At 37.7% G+C, this 21,270-nt stretch overlaps 1 protein-coding gene across 1 annotated transcript in view; it reads left to right on the forward strand.

Moving 5' to 3' along the window:
• The first annotated feature begins 15,461 nt into the window (after nt 1-15,461).
• Nucleotides 15,462-21,270, forward strand: part of LOC117405706 (fibroblast growth factor 14) — a 172,315-nt gene continuing 166,506 nt past the window's right edge. Inside the window, exon 1 of the mRNA XM_034008998.3 lies at nt 15,462-16,302. Within this exon, the coding sequence (XP_033864889.1) occupies nt 16,095-16,302 (208 nt within the window). The 5' untranslated portion in view covers nt 15,462-16,094. The remainder of the gene's footprint in view (nt 16,303-21,270) is intronic.

Here is a 21,270-nt window from a genome sequence, read left to right on the forward strand (position 1 = left end):
CACTGTCAAGCCAAATGCCTATTTCCAAACCTAAGCAACGAATGTTGCCAAGCTACTGAGTCTTGGAGACAAGGAAAATTTTGTTTTCACAGTGGGTCTCCGGCCAAGACTAGCAACTCAGGAGATTCAAGCCCTGCGGTAGTGCTTTTACTAAATAAGCCCCTGGGTCCCCATTTCTTATGAATAATAGATATTAATATTTCAGACCTATCCTTCCTATGTGGGACGGATTATAAAAATATATTAAAATTAAGTGCAGGTTCTAGTCTAATTCATGCTTCACCAACTTGCACTTTGTTTTGTACACATTCTACTGTATGTCCAGCTTTATTGAAGAAGCTCATGTTAAATGTGCCATAGAGTTCAACATTACACTTCCAGTTTCCAGTGCCCATGATGGCTTTGTCCCACTTTGAACTTGAATGTAAGACATTGTTGTATCTCATGAATGCTCATATGTCATTCTGAATGGGACTGTGACAGGGTAGCATCATGGCCAAGCTGTTACCGGCAGGTAGAGAGACTCAGAGACACAGAAATCTGCAAATTTAGCGTTAATGCACAATTTTAATTCACAAATACAGTACTGTAACGGGGAGAGATCTGTACTGGCTATCTGGCGTATGCATGATTCTGTAGGGGAGGGGTTTGGAGCCCTGTAGGATCCGCCTGTCAATCATGGCGATGACACAGAGAGGTTGGGTGAGGGTGTGTTCTCTCCCTCTCTCTGAGTGGTCGGGAGGCGGGCCTAGTGGAGGTATAAAAACTGAACTGAATTTCAAACTGTAAAATAGCGATTTTTATTTATTCATTTATTTATTTTAACCTGGACTGTGGGCCCCCTCGCAGCCCAGGGCCCTGGACAAATGTCCCGGTTGCCTCCCCCCCCCCCCCCCCCCTTAAACCTGGCCCTGCCACGCCCCAATTAACCTGTGATTGCTGGCAGGGACAGATTTAACCCCATCCCTGCCAACCTTGCATTCCCCCACACACTATTTACACCTGTCACACATGCTTATAAAAGTCAGCTTACAGTTTTGGTGTGGGTAGGAATATGTACTGTTACTGCACTTTTTGCAGATATCAGCCAAACAAAAAAAGAATATTATACACAAGAACCATTCAATTATTTTTTGTCACAAACCTCAACTTTATTATCGCCCGCTGGGGGTGAAGTCCCATGCGAAAGGGGGGGTGGAGGCGGTTATATGTAAATAATGTTAATGTCACTTCACACTTTTTTGCATACAGTATATCTAGAGAACTACTTATTCAATTGACATGAAACTTTGGTACTAGTAACATTATATAGCTATTGTGAATATACGTTATTGTCTGTACATCTGTACATCTGTGTGTCACACTTACATTTTTGCATATCTCCTGAGAATTGCTTAGAAAATTGGGATTAAACAGTTCATTGATCACTCTTATTTTATTCTATTCTGTAATACTCTTTTTCACCATCATTTTGAATATTTAGCCAAGGCAGGGGAAATTTATTACTAAAATGCTTGTTTTACTGCTGTATTATTCTTAGTATCTTCTGTTCACACAACCTCTTGGTCACTTCCAATGAGACTGTGAGGAGCTTTGAAGCCCATTCAAAATAATGATGCCACCTCCAAGTAAAGCAAATGCGATCGCTCTTACCGGCATATGTAATTTCAAGCGTGATTTGAATTCTTATGTAAGTGTCTGTTACAACTGATTTTTAAAATCAGTCCCTTTGGGAGTCACTTCAAGTATGTAAAAGCAAAGTTACAGATGTATATTTTATTCCAATGTCATGTGGAGGGGGATTGGAAAGCTAACGTTACTGGCATTGCGTGATCATGTATAAATTACTGTAGAGTGTTTCTGAGGCCAAATAGTGTTGTACTGCATAGAAAAACAACTTTGCAGTATAGCAGACGTTTTGTGTTTGAACTTTTCAGCACATACTGTACTGTAGGGATCTTCAAACAATTTGAAAAGCACATGCTGTACCTGATTGCCTTACTATATACATGCTTAGACTGTATTTTGTATTATTAATTTTTATGAATTAGTCATTTAGCAGACACTTTTATCCAAAGTGACTTACAGAGCCTAGGGGGTGAACTATGCATCAACAACTGATGCTGCAGAGTCACTTACAATAGGACATCGGTTTTACGTCTCATCCGATGGACCGATTTTTAGAATTGGTACTGTTCCACAAGAATTATTCATGCAACGTTTGATTGTTTGTTTTAGCTGTGTTTTTTTCTACGTGTTTATCAACTAGTCTGTAGTTCTCAATTAAATTCACAGTGTAAGGGTTTCATTATAATATAGTGCATGTGATCAGTTTATCTTACTATACAATTACAGCTCAAGAGATTCATTAAAACATGAAATCAATACAAAGTATTTTTTTTTATATCTTAGGCAGCTTCTAATTTAATTGATGGTCGATGGCAATTATTGACTGGACACATCATGGATTAAAAAAGTTGCCAGGTTTCCATAAGTTATTGCTGCTTTGTGCATTTTGTTACAATGCAATCAACACACCTTAAAGTAGACAGCTATGTATTGGGTCCTATTTACAAAGCTCAGCCCTAAGGGTAAATTATCTGGGGTTTTTTTAATAATTAGTTGTTATCCACCAGAACGTGTAGATTTTGGAAAGCCCTTCATTCTTCAATCAAGTACATTATATATGTAATATATATTTTACATTTTAATTCATTTGGTAATGCACTGAGGTCAGGTTTGGTCTATGGGAATTAGTTTAGTCATAATCTATGAATGAAGACTTCAGTAACACACATAACCCTCAGTTAGATAACAGAATGACTCACAGTATCCCTATAGAGCAGGACAAGCAAAATGTGCAACACCTTTTACCAACACAGCACAGTATTCCAGTGTATTAGGGTTTTTGTATACTGATAACATTTAAGAGGAACTACAGTACAATCTAGTAAAAGCATTCTTAAAACTATATGGGACACTGCAGCATTATAACTTAAAATAAATAAAATATAGCTAAATGGCAAAATGTCCTGAACATAGTTGCCCAGAAGGTCCAATGTGTATCATCTTTTGCTGTGTCTTTATTTTTTAATGTAAAGCCTTTTGTTTTCTAAAGGTGTACCACGTAAGCAAGCATAAAATTAACAAGATTGACAAGGTTATTGTCAAGGACTTTAATTTAGCAATGATCAAGCCCATTAATCCTGCTGCCACACTATAAACGCATGTCCTGTGCAGCAGGTATCAGGATCCCACATACTGCATAACCTGGCATGAATTTGGGAGCATTAATTAAAGCATTAATACTGTAAATTCAGCTGTGGTTTATACCAGTCAGGATGTAAATTGATCAGATTGTCTCCTAAGTGCATCTATGGATGTGCAATGTATCAATTCATTACTGTATGTCTTTTCCCTGACTGACTCTCTAAGTGGGTACACTCAGTTTAAATATTTGCATATTTGTGTTTTTCTGTGTTACATACCTAGTGAAAGAAGCATCAACCCACAACATGGACACATAGGGCCTGAGTTTCAAAAGGAGCAAAATAAGAACTAGGTCACAAAGTGATTTTTAAAACTTGATTTGGGTCACGAAACATATGGCTTTCAAAGGGTTGATATAAAATTCATCATGTATCCACCTGTTGAACCCTTAAAAATATAAACAACTTGATTTAGGTGCATAAATCAGGTATTAAAAATCGTTTCACGACCTAGTTCTTATTTTGCCACTTTTGAAAATCAGACCCATAATATCTATTGCAATGACAGCCTTTATTCTTTTTCAGAAACCATCAGCATGTCAATATTAATTGGTTCTTAATAGATGCCTGAATAGGTTCCAGCCACATAACACCATCACAAGCAATATTGACCCAGTACTTGCCATCTCGTCGCTTGGCTTCATTTTATTAATTAGAGCCGTCACTGTAGGTTGGATTTAAGTCAGGTTTTGGTGTTCCATCATGTATCCACTTGACATTAATCAGAATGCCACGTTTCCATCTGCCACTGGGATTTGAGAACTATTTCAAACCAGTCCCTTTCTGTTCCATTGGCAGCAGCCCAAGATCAAACCGTTTTGAGATAAGACTCCATTATCCTCAGTTTCCTCAAGAGGACTGATCGAGGAAGTTACCTCATGAGTGTCCAATAAGAAGGATGCAAGGAAGGATGTATAAAACCTCAGACTGCAGATAACAATAGGTAGGCAGAACGCAAAGGTAGTCAATAGAATGTATAAATCGTAATTATACAAAAACTTAATACATAGATCTTTTTATCTGTAACATCCTGTTTTAGATTAGATTGTAGACTGCAGATGGAATTGGTGTCAGTCCCAGTTTGATATTGGAACTAGATGAGACTGTTTTATTGATTGGTTCCATGGTACGGATTGAAACATGGCATAAGTTAGTTCTGGCTAACCTGTGGCCTGTGGCAGTGTAGCACATAAACTATACAGTAAGGAAATTGCCATCTAGGTAAAAAGGCATTGCTGATAGTAACCACCAAAACCACAACTCTGTTTTCATTCAGTGGCAAATTCCCCAAATATACACTGCACCTGCAGTGGAGATGGGAAGACCTCAGTGTGCTTTGTTCAACTTCTTTTTTTATTTTTGTGCATGTGGACCATGTTTGTAAGAATATTTTAATGACTGTTTTTTTAAGTGTTTATTCTTCGAAAAGGAGAATAAACAAACCCTTATCTTGAACAGTTTAAATGGGTTTAATGAACTGCAAGCTTGATTGAATTAATCAAAATGGGCTTTACACCACATTCCTAACGGTCCTAAAGTTTTGTGATTACGTGCCAATAGCTGGAGGTGCTTTGAGTGGAAAGACTATTATCCTATCCAGGGCTTAAATACTATAGCCAACTGCAAACAAATTAAAACCAGTGATGCTTTCATTGGCTTTCTATTAGCAGCTGTGTAGTATTATATTATATTTCATAACTAAACTGTACACATTTTAAACCTACAGAACATACAAATTGACTAAACATAACTATAGTTACAGAATAGTTCCATGAAATTACTCCACCATGCTCATCCATTCATTATACACTGTATTTTTCTAGTGTGCAGTTTTGAACGAAAAACATGTTATAGCAAACATGTATTTTCATTTTAAAACACGATATCTGGTACTACACAAGGTTAAAGAAATTCCTGCTTACAAGCCATGCTTTTACACTGTCTTGGACTTCCTGAGTCATTTCACCTGGAGAGTAATGTTTTAAAATCCAAACACATGTGTTATAATATGTGTTTATTTAAAAACGGCACATTTGAGACCTATGTATTTTTATTTTTATTTTTTATTTAATCTTTATTTAGCCTGGTGAGTCAGTTGAGAACAAATTCTCATTTACAATAACGACCTGGCCAAGAGGTTTGCACTACAGCAGTAAAAAAAATGCAACAGAATACAATACAAACATACAAATTCACATAACATGTTTTTTTTTACAATAGCAGTTAAAACTTGATAAAATCACACAATTAGCAAGCACAAATATCAGTCAGCAAAGATTTTAACCTACAGCTAAAGGTTTCCACGGAAAGAAAGCTATGCAACTTTAGCCTAAGTTGCAATGCATTCCAGTCGCTGGCTGCAGCAAACCGAGAGTTGCGACCAAAAGCTGTAGCAACCCTAGACGGCACCAATTTAATCAATTCACTGGAATTTAAATTATAAAATGAGGAAGAGATTTATAGTAATTTCTGCAAATAAATAGGAGTTTTACCAAGCAAACGTCTGTAAATGATCAAATACCAGTGAGTCAGACGTCTTGTGTATAAAGAAGGCCAGTTAACCAGGGAATAAAGATCACAGTGGTGAGTGTGATAAGGAGCACCAGTCACAAATCTTATAGCGGAATGATATACGACAGCAAGCCTCCCAAGAGTCTTTTTAGAAGCCATTTTGTAAATTATGTCACCATAATCAAAAATGTTAAGGACAGACATTAGATCTAGGGTGTACTTGGTAGAATTAGTAAAACAAGACTTGTTATGATATAGAAACCCAAGTCTAAATGTGACTTTAGCTTGTATAGTATCAATTTGTGTATTAAAAGTTAATGCACTGTCCAATCAAATACCCAAGTATTTGTAAGTTGAGATTTGCTCCAATTCAATCTTATTGAGAGTTAAAATCTTTCGGTCACCGTTACAGATTCTACTGCCATTTTTTCTATTAAACATCATAAATGTAGTTTTATCAGTGTTCAGCAGAATATGCAGATCAGAAAAAGCCTGCTGAACACTGTCAAAACCAAGCTACAACTGAAGACATGGAAGAGCCTACTGAGTAAAGAATTGTGTCATCTGCATAAAGGTGGATAAAAGAACTACCTATGACCTGAACCACATTGTTAAAATAAATAGAAAAAAGAGTTGGACCCAAAATAGAACCTTGTGCGACTCCTTTTGTAACTGTAAGATATTGAGAGACAAATGTATCTGATTTAACACACTGAACCTGATCAGAAAAATAATTATGAAACCATCTAAGGGAATCTTCACTAAAACCGATATCACCAAACCTTTTCAAAAGAATTGAGTGATCTACAGAATCAAATGCCTTTGCTAGATCTATAAAAATAGTAGCACAAAATTGCTTTTTGTCAATGGCTGTTATAATATCATTTAAAACTTGCAAAGCAGCTGTAATGCACCCATGCCTGGCACGAAAACCAGACTGCATATTCGATAAAATGTTATTACTATTTTAAAAAAGTGTATCTGCTTATTAACAATTCCTTCCATAACTTTGGACATACAAGGTAACATTGAGATTGGTCTGTAACAGTGTGGATCTGACCTATCACCCCCTTTAAAAAGCGACAGAACAACAACAGATTTCCATGTTGCAGGAATTTCACCTGCTTTAATTGAAAGATTAAATAAAATAGCAAGAGGCATAGAAATGATACAAGCCACTGATTTAAAAAAAAAAAAATGAATCAATTTCATCACACCCTGCTGACTCACTAGGATCTAATTTAAGCAAGTGATCTAACACCTCTGCTTCTGTAACGGTTTGCAATGTAAAGCTAAAAGGACAAGGAGGGAGTTCAATGTTAACAGATCTTACCAAGTATGTCAATAAAATGATTATTAAATAAATCAACCATACACTTTTTATCTGTAACAACTACATTTTCCTCAAGTCCTTGAGATAGGTAAGTGAGAAGAAGATGATTTATTCTCCATAATTTTGACTGTCTGCCAGAATTTCTTAGGATTATTTCCAAGGGTAGTGAATGGATAGTTATAGTAATTAACTTTAGCCTTTCTAATTGCCTGTGTACACTTATTTCTGATTTACCTAAAGAAAAGCCAATCACCATGATTCTTTTAATTTCCTTGCCTTTCGCCAAATCTGAGTTTTTTGTGCAAATAAAATTGACAGTTCAGGAGTACACCAAGGGCTGCTACGATTTTTTACTCCAAACCTTTTTAAGGGTGCATGTTTATTAATAATGTTACTAAAGGTGTCTTTGAAAAAGGCCCGTGCCACATCGAATACAAGCTATGAAACAGTGATCGCTCAAATCCTGACAAAAGACAGACGATTGATATTTCAAGGGAGTGTTAGTAAGAATGATATCAAGCAGAGTTGACTTGTCAGTTGACTTGATATCAATTCTATTAGGTTCTAATATAATTTGAAAAAGATTCAGTGAGTCCAACTGACACTTAACAATGTCATTAGGTTTAACCATATCCCAGTTTAGATCTCCCAGTAAAACAAACTCTGAATTTAAGTAGGGAGCGATGAGTTCGCTAAATACAGTTAAGGTGTTTGCCAGGGCTGAAGGTGGTCTGTAGCTGCCAGCAACCATTATTATTATTTATTTCTTAGCAGGAAAGCAAATGTATTATCTCAAAGCAGAACATAAATTCACATTTTATTCAAAATTGTATTTTTATATGCCCTACTTATAAAATTTTGTAGGGAAAAAAAGGGAACAGTGAAATACCCATAGGTGCATTACCCATGAACATTTGACCTTATTGAGGGTTTTGGTAGATGGAGTATGATTGTGCTCAAAGTAGATTGTGCCCAAAGTAGGACTTGACATTTATTCATCATGCCATTCAATAAGAGGTGCTTCGTTTTCTTTGATCAAGCAAAAACAGGGGTTACCAAAATGCAGTTACAGGCCACTGGTAAGTGTCACTGCAGCCTTCTGCATTCAAGGCCAGGGCAATCAGAAAGGAGTATTTTAATGATGCCCGACAACATTGTCAAATGATATCCTCAAGGGTGTAATGATGCATTACATAAAAACAGATCAATAAGCAGTCTGGCTTAGAAAGCCCCAGTAGGCTGTAGTGGTTCTTGCTCTGCCAGAATGTTTTCAAGGATTTAAACTACATAGACATTCCCAGGGAAAGTGTGAAACTGTACTGCTCCATGGATGTATCTTCATCTTTATGTGAGGGACAGAGCAAACGCTGCTTCCTGTATTGTAGCATAGTATACCAGCAAGAATTGCTTGTCTGGTAGTCATTGTTTCTTTAACATGTAAAGAACACGTCTATCACTGTTTGCTGGGTCACCTGTTATCTGTTTACCCCATTATAACTTTGTCTGCCCCTGGATGTAAAAGGTTGTTAATGGAATCAGATGAAATGTCATTTCATTTAATTCTTCGTTCTTTGTTATCAGCTGCTGTTCTTTTTCTAACAAGATTTTCAATTGGATTTTAAAACAACTGTGGCCTGTCCAAAGGCAGACACTGATTATTTTTTAATTCAGTCAAAATATCAACGAGGTGTAGCAGCGCAACACGTTTTCTGTTCTTGTAAACATCTCAATCAGAGACTCCAGGCGTCACTCAAGGAAGAGACTGGCAGTTTAAAATGAAACTTTGTAGATGTTGTCTTTTTGTTTGTGGCAGAAATGGGATTTGTAGTAACTTTAAAGGGTATCTTTTGTGAAATCGTTTAATGTCAGGAGGATCTTCTAGTCAGAGTACAATGTTCATTTTGTACACAACAGTTACACTCCCATCCCATATACAGTATATGTGTATATCCATAATGCTAAATTCCTGTACCAGTTTATATGAAAAGTCTTATTCCAGTCATTCTATATGTAAACTGGTGCTTGTTGTGAATAGTGCCGTTTTTAACCAAACCAATATCTGTATGCATTAAATCCACCACAACACTGTATACACGGAAATCTTATCACTGTATACACTTGACAAAAATCCATTATTATATTATGCTTATTACTACGTATTTCACACTGATATATCTACAAAGTGTGGAACCTATATTGCTCTCTCTGCCACATAACAAAATGCATTTTGAAATGCACTAATTTTTATTCCTTTAGTTTCCCATTTTTTGTCTAAATGTGTCATACATAACTAGATAAAACACAGTACTGTAAGAAGGGAATCCTCTAGCTGGGGCCATGCACTCAGTGGGGTGTCGCAGGGTTCTCTGTTTGGACCCCTGTTGTTTCTTATCTACATCAATGCCTTAGATCAGGGGATAATTAGCGAGCTTTTAGCCACCAAGGAAATCCAAAAAGATTTAGAATGCCTACAGAGCAAATGTGGCAAATTAAACTGAATGTCAACAAATGTAAAGTGTTACATCACAAAAACGTAGATCCGAATATCAGAAAACAAAAACAGACTCACCAAGAGAAAGATGTTGTAATAGTCTCATCACTGTCAGCAACCAGACAGTGTGTGCAAGCAATCAAAAAGGCAAACAGAATGTTTGGGTATATAGCCAAAAGTGTAGAGTACAAATCCAAGGAGGTTAGGATGAGGTTGTATAATGCGCTGGTGAGACTGCACTTAGAATACTGCGTCCAATTCTGGTCGCCACAGAGCAAAAGTGCCCTGGAAAGAGTCCAACGAAGAGCAACTGGACTAATCCCACTGTTTAAAGAAATTATCTCTGAAGATAGGCTGAACAAATTGCCCCTATTTAGCCTGGAATAAAGAAGAATTAGCAGAGACATGACTGAAGTCTTGAAAATCTTAAAAGGAGCTGACGAGTTAGCCCTAATCCAAACCAAACCAAACGCAGTACAGAAACCAGGACTAGAGGACACAGTGGTCAGGGTATGGAATGGGGTACTTAGTCAAGCTGTGCAGGCAGAATCACTTGGATCCAATAAGATCAGCTGCTAGGAAGTGGACACAATTAGATGGGAGAAATGGCTTCTGGTCGCTCTTACATTTTCTTATGTTCTTATGTAACATGTAAACAATATAGAGGAGTTTACTGTTTTACAGGTCTTGTGTAGTTCTTTTTTATCAATGGGACTGTGGAAATTATTCCTCCTAAATAAACTGTATTCACAATGCAGAAATTACACTCATTAATACCTCATTCAAATCAAACTAAGTTAAGTCATTTTTATTTAAAAAATCTACAGTAATACCAAAATGTTTTCCTGATTGCTGATGGAAAGTCTGTTGGTTGTCTGTCTAAAGGGAGAAAACGATTCCCTCCTCCTCACCGTTCAAGGTTGCAATGTAACCAAGGGACGCACTTTTCAGTGATTAGAAAATCTTTAAAAAAAGGCCTTGATTGTTGAACTCTTTCAATGTTGCACAACCTTTCCCATGTTTATCTGCAGTTGCTGTTAAGTCAATCCTAAACTGATGCATGATTTGAATTTTTAATAGCTGTGCTACAGTAGGTGCACAGATTACTCCACTGTTTATTTTTGTATTTTCTATTAGTCATCTTATTCAAAACTTCAACTTGGTCAGGAGTTTTTTTTTGCACTGGCTGTAATGTTTGTTTGAACACCCCTGTGATATTTGATTATTAATCCTCCATGTGAGTACTGTCCAGCCTTGAAAACTGTATGCTTTTGGTAGAACAGCATATATATCAGCATGTACAGCTCATTTGCCTGTAAAGCATAAAAGGTTTAGGTTCTGCACTGGTTGCATGTGTTTAATAACGTGTTTAGTAGTTCAGTATAATCAATAGTAATACAAAAAATGTGCAGGTAAACATATACTGTACAACAGGTCAAATTTACTATGGTTTTATGTCTTAAGAAATCCTTGACTGTATCCCTTTTACCTCAGAATATGTCAAGAACCATTGAAAAAACCCCTAACACTGTTTGTGTTGATCTTTAATACAATTCATTTCTGCTGTGAATTTCTCTCATATTGATGTTAATTTGCCTGCCTATCATCATTGACTAATTTCACCTGTCTGTCATCATTGACTACCTATTTAATCACAGTCACAGCTCAGCTCATTCTCTTGCATTTTGCTTTTTCCTTCCTCCTCCTCCTCACTTTTTTCATATGCCGTGTGCCTCTTTGTTGGTCCCCTCTGGGGGGACAGTGAGTCTCACTTCCCTGACCTGGAATTCCAGTAACGCTGCAGGTTCTTCGCATGGTCAGAGGGTATTTTTTATCAGCTCCTGCGCTATAAGAAGGCTCGGTCTTACTTCCTCCTTTACACTCCTGGGACGTGGTCCTCATGCTATTAGTGCTTGAGTCCCATAACTAACAATTATTTGTGTTCTTTCTGATTCTTTTCTTCCTTACGTCAAAGCTTCGTATGAGCCGTTCCGTCCTCTGAGGGTCGACCCCAGTCACTAACTGGGACCCAGTTGTGAGGCCGAAAAGTCAGAAGACTCTTCGAAAAGTCAGAAGACTTTGTTTTTTCAAGGGCCCAAAGGCCATTAGGGCTAGCCTCGACTCCATTGCAAAGGCTCTCTCGGTTGGAGTCTGGCCCATCCCTCCTCTCTCTCTCTCTCTCTCTCTCTCTCTCTCTCTCTCTCTCTCTCTCTCTTTCTCTCTCTCTCTCCCTCTCTCCCTCTCTCTCTCTCTCTCTCTCTCTCTCTCTCTCTCTCTCCCCTGCTCGAGAGGCTGAGCCTTGAATCCCAAGTTGCAAAACACTCCCTTCCTCTGTCATCCCTGGTTCCTGTCCCATGAATTACGTGTTACAAATGACAATGACACCACATTTTAGAAACGATAGAAATGTCAGTTCTTGAATTGTTCTCCAAATGATTCCCTAAATGTGTGGACGGTCTTACTTTTACTGACAGAGTCATTTCTAGAGCTCTATTATGGCAAACATTCACCTTCCCTTGGTTCCCATTTAAGGGGACAGAATGATTTATTTAATGCCTTTAAAAATGTTCCATTTCACTGAACGAATGACAAATGTTAAACCTTCAAAACAAAATAGCCTGACATCAACACACATACCTGTCACCCGAATAAAAACTACTGCTAGAATATTTTATGACGTAAACAAATGGCCACATTTACATGAATAAGCACAATATATGTAGACACAACAAAGAGAACAATTTATCTAAATTATAACCCATATAACTATGTACATTTTCAATATAAGATAATTCATATTGTACATGAAACACACTTTTATTCATGCATTTGTATTTAAGTCCTGCAAATCTTTACCAGTGATAGGAAAATTGAAAACTGCTGCCCAAATATATCCCCTAAATGAATGACATTTAAAAAAAAAAAAGAAAAGAAAAACCTAACAAGCAATAATGTATTTTCCATGTAGAAAATGAAGCTTATGGACAGAAGACCAAACATGCAGGGCCCCTGGTTGTCTTTTTTTTTATTCATTCTTATTAAAAGCATAACCATTGGCCTGACATCCTTGAAAATATTACAGATGTTATCCAGGAAAGTGCTAGATTTGAAACCTTAAAATAAATAGGCCAGTTATTCCTGCAAAATAAAACACTGAACGGTGCAAGCATGGTCACTGCTATCTGTAGATAAAAAGCTAAAGGATTAGTTTGGGACTTCAAATGAAGAGCCTTGAGAAATGTGGGGTCTACTTTGTACCTCTGTATACATTTCCCAGGGACTTTTAAATGACACATTAAACTTACAGTAAACGACAATGTCAGACATGTGCTACAAAACCCCAGGCTGGAGGTTACCTAGCTGATTAATCAAAAACGGGCTGTCACTACAATGTTTTCCTCAGTACCACCTATTATATGCTTAGCCTCTGTAACCCATCGTCAGCCCGTTCAAAAAGAAAACACAATTCACAGTTCTGGCTAGTAATTTATGGCTATGATAAGAACTGTGAATTACGACTGATTGACAGCAGTGTAATGCACTGACAAAACATCCCCTTCACAGACTCACTCCATTTCAACAGCTATTATATGACATGAGCCATTTTAACACAATACTATATCAAAATAAACACCACACTGTGCATCTCAGTATGTTGTTGAGTTTCATTTATTCTACATGTAAAATACATCATATTAATATTATAGTGTTGATGCCTTTATATCTATATCTATATCTATATCTATATATATATATATATATATATATATATATATATATATATATATAATTGTTGGCAATATTTAAATCTAGGTTTTGACCTTTTTCCCAGTTATTTTTATTGCAGCCTTTAATATATATATATATATATATATATATATATATATATATATATATATATATATATATATATATGTTTTTAATTTAATTTAATGTTTTTAAATTATTTTATTTCAGGAAGTTTTGGACAAAAGCCCTTCTTCAGCTTTAGTTTTCTTTCTACACAGCTGAAGAAGAGCTTTTATCTGAAACATCCTGAAATAAAATTAAAAATATATCATTTAAACTTTTTTGTGTACATGCCAAGACAAACCTTTTCACTTCAATCATTTTTTCACACTGCCACCTTTCAAACCTGAGAGCGGATGTCTTACACAGCTTCCTTTTTGTTATAATATATAGTTAAATGAGAACAAAATGAATGTATTTTAATAGTTAGAAAATGACTGCAAGGACATGTCTGTATTTCACTCTTTGCTGATATAACACTCTTTGCCTAAAAGAAGGGCAGTATATAAAGAAATCCCTGTGCGTACTGTAACTACACAGAACAAGCAGATACCAAGAATTTCCTGAGATAAACCAGCAAATTCAGGCAGCAAACAAACACGGTGCCTCTTGCCTCTTATTATGGATGAAGGAGGAGAACATGAGACCAGCAATACATAAACAGAGTAGCCAGGAGCAACAGTGACTAAAGCAACTGGCCCTTGGGAAACTGATCTTCAGAACATAATAGACTGCAGAAATGACCTAAAATCCAGGGCGGGGGTTGGTGGTGGTTATGCTCCTGCATTTATCAGAGCTTTTCCATATTAGGGTGTTCTCCAAGACCAACCCCATGGCTGTTGCATGATTACCTCCGTTATTTTCACATGCGTCCAAGCGATGACTGCATTGTTACCCTACTGTCATGAAAATTAGCATTGAGACGCGTCCATTACCGGTTAGGGTAGGCTCTGTGAAAGACATACCACCCCATTAAGCACAGGATTTGCCCCTCATTTGTTGTTCCTGAATTGTCCTTGAATCAGCTTTATGATTCATTTTCAGAGCACCAGATGCAAATTCACCTTCCTCTGTACCATACACTCTCTCACACACAGTGAGGCACCACACACACACACACACACACACACACACACACACATATATATATATATATATATATATATATATATAATTGCTCAGTAACAAATGTATTTTAAATCAAAGCTGTGCAGCTAAAACCCTCTGCAAAAGGTGCAATTAAATTATGTCAACATCAGTGTACCAAACATGAGCTTTGTAGAGAGGCGGTCTGATCTGTTGAAACTGATTAATAAAGTCGTTTATTTGTATTTCATTCTCGTTTAACCTTTGGTGGCTTAGTTATCTATATACTTCCTAACACAATATAATGTTTATTCTGGACACATGTGTTAGAGCATGTTGATGTGTGAATGAGAATAGAGTAGTCAAATGCTTCAAAGCTGGTATCTCAAAGGCTTCAAACCAATTGCATTTCATGAAAACCCACCTTTAATAAGGTTCTTAGCAAGTTTCATCAACATCGGACAAGTGGTTGTCTAGAATTACTGTATGTAAAGATACAAGTGTGGATAGACAGACAGCCTCCAAGCACCCCAATATTATGAATTCATTCAATAACGTCTGTTAAAAAGAGTTTGCAGGTTTCCTAACTGCACAGGTCTCTAGTTCTAGTTTCAGATCCCATTCCACATTATAACACAGTTCATTGATCTCGCTATAAAATTAGGTTTGATGCGGCGATTAAAAAAACAAACAAAACAAAACAAAAACACATTGACTGCCTCAGTATTAAAATAATATTAAAAAGGCAGCAGTTGGAGCCCTGAATGCACGGCTACATCTTTTTGTTTTTCTAGTACTGTCTTGCAAGCGTAGATTTTGAAGTAATCAGTCTCATGTTCCCAAGCCTTTCTTCCTTTGGAAGGAATCCTGAAACAATCTTTTGTATTTCTCCCTTGAAATCCTGAAAACGTCTCATTTGTGACGGTGTTCAAACCACGTGTCTACGTAATGGAAAGCCAATCTTTCAATTCAACCCCTCCTCCTCCCCATCTATTTTCTAACACACAGACCCAAGCAGGAGAGGAATAGATGCAAATATTTCCCGGATCCACTGTACTTTTAGAAAGAGAAAGAGATGTCAGAGGTTAATTGGTAAAAGCCAATTAGAAGATACTGCTAAAAAAACAAACAAATCCGGGTTCACTGAGAGGTCCCTTTTTATAAGAATGAAGCAGCAGATTAGTGGGCATTGATCTCGGCAATAAGCGGCTTTAAAGGTGAACATTAAAGTGAACAGACTTGATTTTGCTATGTGTTGTTCTGTTGGGGCTACCGTTGCAGTCTTTCTATAGGATGAATCCTCTGTTGGCTTTTGATGCTCTGCAGATCCACCCTTCTTCATACTAGTGATCAACTAATAGGCAATGGTTTTCTCTTTGGAAATCATCAGTGTTTTACTGTTTTCGATTTAGTTCTGGTTGTTTACGCCTCGTACCTTGCTTCTTGTGCAGCATATGAAACCTACTGATTATTTTTGTACTGACTGACTGGTGTTTACAGAGGGAACAGTATTTCTCCTGGCGGAAAAAAATAACCTTCATTCAGAAGTCTCAAAGAAAATACTGAGCCACGTGAACGAAAACGGGAGAAGACTGGAATATAATATTTTGTTTCTATGGTAAAATCGGTGTCCCTGACCAGGAGAACTGATCCCTGTATATTATTATGCAACCGCAAGGATCTCTTCGTACCCAGGGTGTCTAAACTGCTGGATTGCTTTTCGCCCAAATCAATGTGGTTTCTTCGGAACATTTTCAGCAAAGGAACGCATATGCTGCAGTGTCTTTGTGGCAAGAGTCTTAAGAAAACAAAGAGCCAAAGCGGTAAGCCATAGTGTGTTACTTATTTTTCAATGCCTGCACTGTGTTTATACATTGTTCCTATCGCTGTTGTTGGATCTGCATTCATATTTGTGCAGCAAGTAAATGCAGTGGAACGAGGGAATAAGTTATACAGCACTGCTTGCTGCGAGCCGGGCAAGACACAGTATTCTACCAGAAAATTCTGCACCATTCAGCCAGATTACCGTAGTGTCTGGGAACTTTTTATGATAGCGCTTTATCGTATCTTATATTATTACTTTATATGTATACATATATAACCGTGGCACTGCTACGATAACAAGTGATATGTTGCTTTGTTTTATGCCCCTGGTGGTTCAGGGCTTCATTCTTGGTTTGCTGCAGCAGCATTTTTCTGCAACACTTTTTGGTTCCTAATAGATCGCCGTTTTTTAATGTATCTGACTGCATTTCTCGGATTTTTGTAATGTTTCCATACAGTAAATAATAAATAATGTAGGTAATGTGAAAATAAGACGAGCCACCGATCCGAGCAGTGGAATCTTTAGTGCTTGGTTGTGTCTGCCTCGGGATATGCTTTTTTTTTTTTTTTTTTTTTTTTTTTTTAGACTAGCGCATACAGTTTCTCACATATTTAAACGAATTGTGTCAGCACCATGTCTTTTGTCAGTTGCAGATATGGAGCTTGATAACACTATCAATATAATTGTCAGTGGTTGTTGCTTCGTCCAAGTCTTTGTCTTAATTTGCTCTCGTATGTGAAACGTCAAACGTGTGGGAATCGGTTGCGTTTAAGTGAATATTTCTTCATTTCATGCTTTGTGGGAGGCTTGTTTTTGTTCGCCTCATACGTGTTGCGTCAATGAAAAAGAAAACACAACAGGTATGTTTTTCACTGGCGATGGTTTTTACTGGTTGTTACAGAAGCCTAATGTGACTTAAAGTTGACGTGGTTGTGGCAGTCATAATAAAGGCTAGAAAAGCCACTGCTTCTTTTTTTTTTTTTTTTTTTACTGACGCTGGCACTGCAGTGTAGTAGATCATAGCTCTTTTGCCTTGCTGATGCCCCATGATTGACGAGCAGAACCATTACAATTCCAGCCCACTCAATAACGTACACATTTGGAATAAAAAAAAAAGTACTAAGGGTTACATCTCGCGCAAATGATGGTGAGAAGAATGTTGAAGGAAGCGAGCGTCCTGTTGAAGCTACAGTATGCATTTCGTTTAGGACCTCCCCTTTGAAGAAATGTGCTGCAGCACAACACCAACTTCAAGAATCAAAGTAGCACTCGCTGGAGACGTTGTTGCAAGTCGTGTATACAGTGCGTCATTTGTTTACTGTTGCAAATATGTGCAGTGGCGGCATTGTAACAATGAAACAGCAACCCCTCAGAGTAACACGTTTTGACACTGGTGAGACCATTGGATGACCGCAATAGTAGTCAAGTAGTGAGCAGTTCTTTAAAAGACTTTGTACTATTTTGAAAACATATTTTAAAACATTCCCATGAAAAGCATGACTTTTTCTGAAGATGTTTATAATTAAGGACTTCCAGTGTGTTTATTTATTGCACAGACATATAAACGCAGTAGGTTTTTTGATTGATATACACATCGCATTGATATAACATAAAAAAAGCCTAAACGACTGTGTACCAAGTTAAGTTTTAAGTTTGGTGTTTTGTAGTGAGCTGTGCATTTCATTGATTCGCATCATTTAGCCTGCAGCCTTTTCAGCTTCCAACCAGTTAGATGTACAGTGGCATGCATGTACTGCTCCACATTGCTGTCATCATCTGGGTGCGGAGGCCTATGTTCTCATAGCAGCTCTTCCTTGCGATATAAAATCAAGTTTAAACATTTTATTAGGCAGCCATTATATGTTTGCATTAAAGAATGCAGTAAAAATATCCTATGCCTATGTGGTGTCTCAGATTACAAAAAAAGAAGTTGTTCCCAATGCTGTTTTTCTCCCTGAGCTCAATAGCTCTGTTGCAAGTAGCAGCGACAAACAGGTTTTTAGGGTGGAGAAAGATTACCTTCTATTTCCAAAAACTACCTTAAAGAAACGTTCTGCTTTCTGTGCAGTGCAAAAGAGACTAAATTATTAAAGAACGTAGTAAAATAGACATCAAAGGGCTGTAATCACAAATCTACAACCAATGAATTATTTAAAGAATATTTATATGTATAAAACAATTACGAGTAAAATACAGTTTGATATGCACAAGACTTTCCTAAAGTGTAAAAGAAGCCAACAACAGTTTCATGAATATCAAATTCATAAAACAGATGGAGCTATTCTTTAAATAGCTCCTGAGTTCTGTGTATAGGGCGTATTGATCTGGGGAAACTGGAGCTTTAAATTATTAAATATAGGGGGTGATGTAAGGATACGCGCAAAGTGATTTGCGGGTGCAAAACCCAACATAATGCTGCCATAAATTGTGTTTAGCAGCCATAAAGTCTGATTTTACCGGCCGCTAAAAATGTGACGTATGTAAAGAATGGTGTTCACCTGTCATTCTGCACCCGCTATCAAAGTTGCACTTTGCCATCATTAATCCATTAAAATGACAAAATGAAAAGAGCATGGAATTGGGTGGGATTTGGATACTAAGTGGGCTCAAACATTATAATGTGATGTAAGGATTTTGCCTTGTACTTAGGCAATTGCTGACCCTCCAAAAACTTTACTCCTCTTCTTACAAGGTGCAAACTATTGTAGAAGCAAGTAACTAAGAGCTGTATAAAAGCACACACCTGCAGAGACCTGCCATTGGCTTCAGGATGGCTGCTGTGGTACACTTCCTGATGCGGTGACACTTGGCTCTTGTTGAGGAGAGGCAGGAACATGTTCGGAGAATGGCAAGACAAAGAAGACACTGCATATTCAAACCCAGGGTCACTTTGTTTGGGATGCCAGAGGATGCGGTGCTAAAGCGTTATCGTCTCACTCCCAGGTCATCCTAGACCTAATAGGTGAATTGAGGGATGAGCTAGACCCTAGTGTCAATCTAGGGACCTCTATCCACCTTTTCCACAGTACTAAGCAAATTTCTGGATGTCATGCTGAAAAGGGCAGGCCAATACATACCATTTCCTAATGATACTTGCATAACTGATGTTGGTTGAGGCTTTTCCAAACAACTCCATTTCATGCTGAGTGACCTCAGCTGTAAGGACTCTGAGCTCTTTCTCAGAAAACTTTTCTTTTTTTTTAGTGCGCCAAGAGGACTTTGGCGCTCCTCCTCTGACATATTATTTTTTATTGCTTTGTATTTTCGTGCTCCACAAATGTCATACAGCAGCTATTGCTTTATATACTCCTAACTCTGGAAGTGCTGCCACTAAATAGACCGATGTGCTCATTGAGACCCTCATTGTCATAATTGTGGATCTTTTTTTGTGCATGCAGAATAATTTGCATTGATCTTAAGCTTACATAGGGCACAGTGCAAAATAATTGCCTGGCCGCAATGCAATTTAAATTTTGCATCTGCAATTATTTGCACTGTGCCTATACTTACATCACCCCCATACAATGTAGTATAACCCTATTTAAGCTTCTTATTAGTTGATTTTATATTTTACCTTTTATGGGCTGTTTTCTTTTTTGGGGTTTTAGGTAAGGTAAACATTACTCCCTGTGAAGTTGTCATTTTCCAGTTTTCAGGTCGCTGATTATCGATAAATTAGATGTGAAACGTGACAGAAATGTACAGAAATGTAGAACACAGTTTTAATGTTTGAGTAAAGGTCAATAGTTACATTTAAATTCATTTTCTAAATTATGTTTTGTCGCTCCTCTTCTGTCATTAAACCATGACTATGGTTTGGTTCACTGTTTGGTATCAACTTGTCAACAGCTGACTGTGAATTTCAAAGACTCTACTTCAGAAGTTAGACAAGTTAGACTTTCATTTAATTCATTTTCTGCTGGTGGATGCTTCTCTGAAAACAAAGGGCCAAAAAGATTTACAAAGCATCACAAATACAAATAAATGCTGATTATGATTTCCATTACATGAGAGTAGATCTTAAAACTTCATGCTGATTTGAACTCGGCTCTCGCCAAGATAAGCACCAACTAAGACGTAGCTTTACAGTAAACTAATGTGATCCATCTGTGTCTCCATCCATTTGCGTTTCCTTCTGTATGATGATGTAGATATCCTTCTGCCTGGTGTTGATGGCTGAAGTGTAATGCTGGCTCCAGGGATCAGCTTATTTTGCCTCCCTAGTGCATCACCGCACACAATGGCTGTGATGCTGGCTCCGGGGATCAACCACAGTGCGGTCTCTTTCTGGATTGAGCTAAGTAGGGTACATCTCGGGGGTCTTCAAGTGGGCACTTTCCATCCTTGGTGTTTCGTCGACTAGCCCACAACACCTCAAGATGGCTTGATGGTGATTCCAGCATCCCAGCATCACCCCCCCCCCATCCCCCACTCAACTCAGCCCAGCTTACTTACCCCTACATCACCGTTTCTTTATTTCTATTGTGCTTGAAATCCACAACCTGAATCTTTCCATCTCAACCACAGCCAGTTGCTGCTCCTCTCTGCTGCTTCAGATAAGTTCTTCACTGTGCAACGCAACTCTTGACCACTGAATCTAATGTCTCTGAGAAACTGGGTTGTAGAGTGTGCCACAAATCCTCAACAACCCACCTCCACTGGGTAAACCCAGACTCTCCATCCTCGCTGTTCCGCTTCAGCTGCTAGTTGAGCATACCGCAGTCTGGGAGATGGTTCTTCCCAATGCTATTTATGTCATTTAAGTGGGACGTCATTGCTTTTCAGAGCAAGACAGGTTGCATAACACAATGCAGTGAGAATTTGATTACACTGTGATGTAAATTGTGTAAACCACATAAATTGTGTAAACCACGTTGAACTCTTGAAGGAGCTGGAGTCTTCTGTGGTTTCTCAGGCTGCTGTTGCAAAGAAAGTTGGTGTGTCAACATCGCCGGTGCCTCGCCTT

Source organism: Acipenser ruthenus, chromosome 9 (assembly GCF_902713425.1).
Source record: "Acipenser ruthenus chromosome 9, fAciRut3.2 maternal haplotype, whole genome shotgun sequence".
Taxonomy (NCBI): domain Eukaryota; kingdom Metazoa; phylum Chordata; class Actinopteri; order Acipenseriformes; family Acipenseridae; genus Acipenser; species Acipenser ruthenus.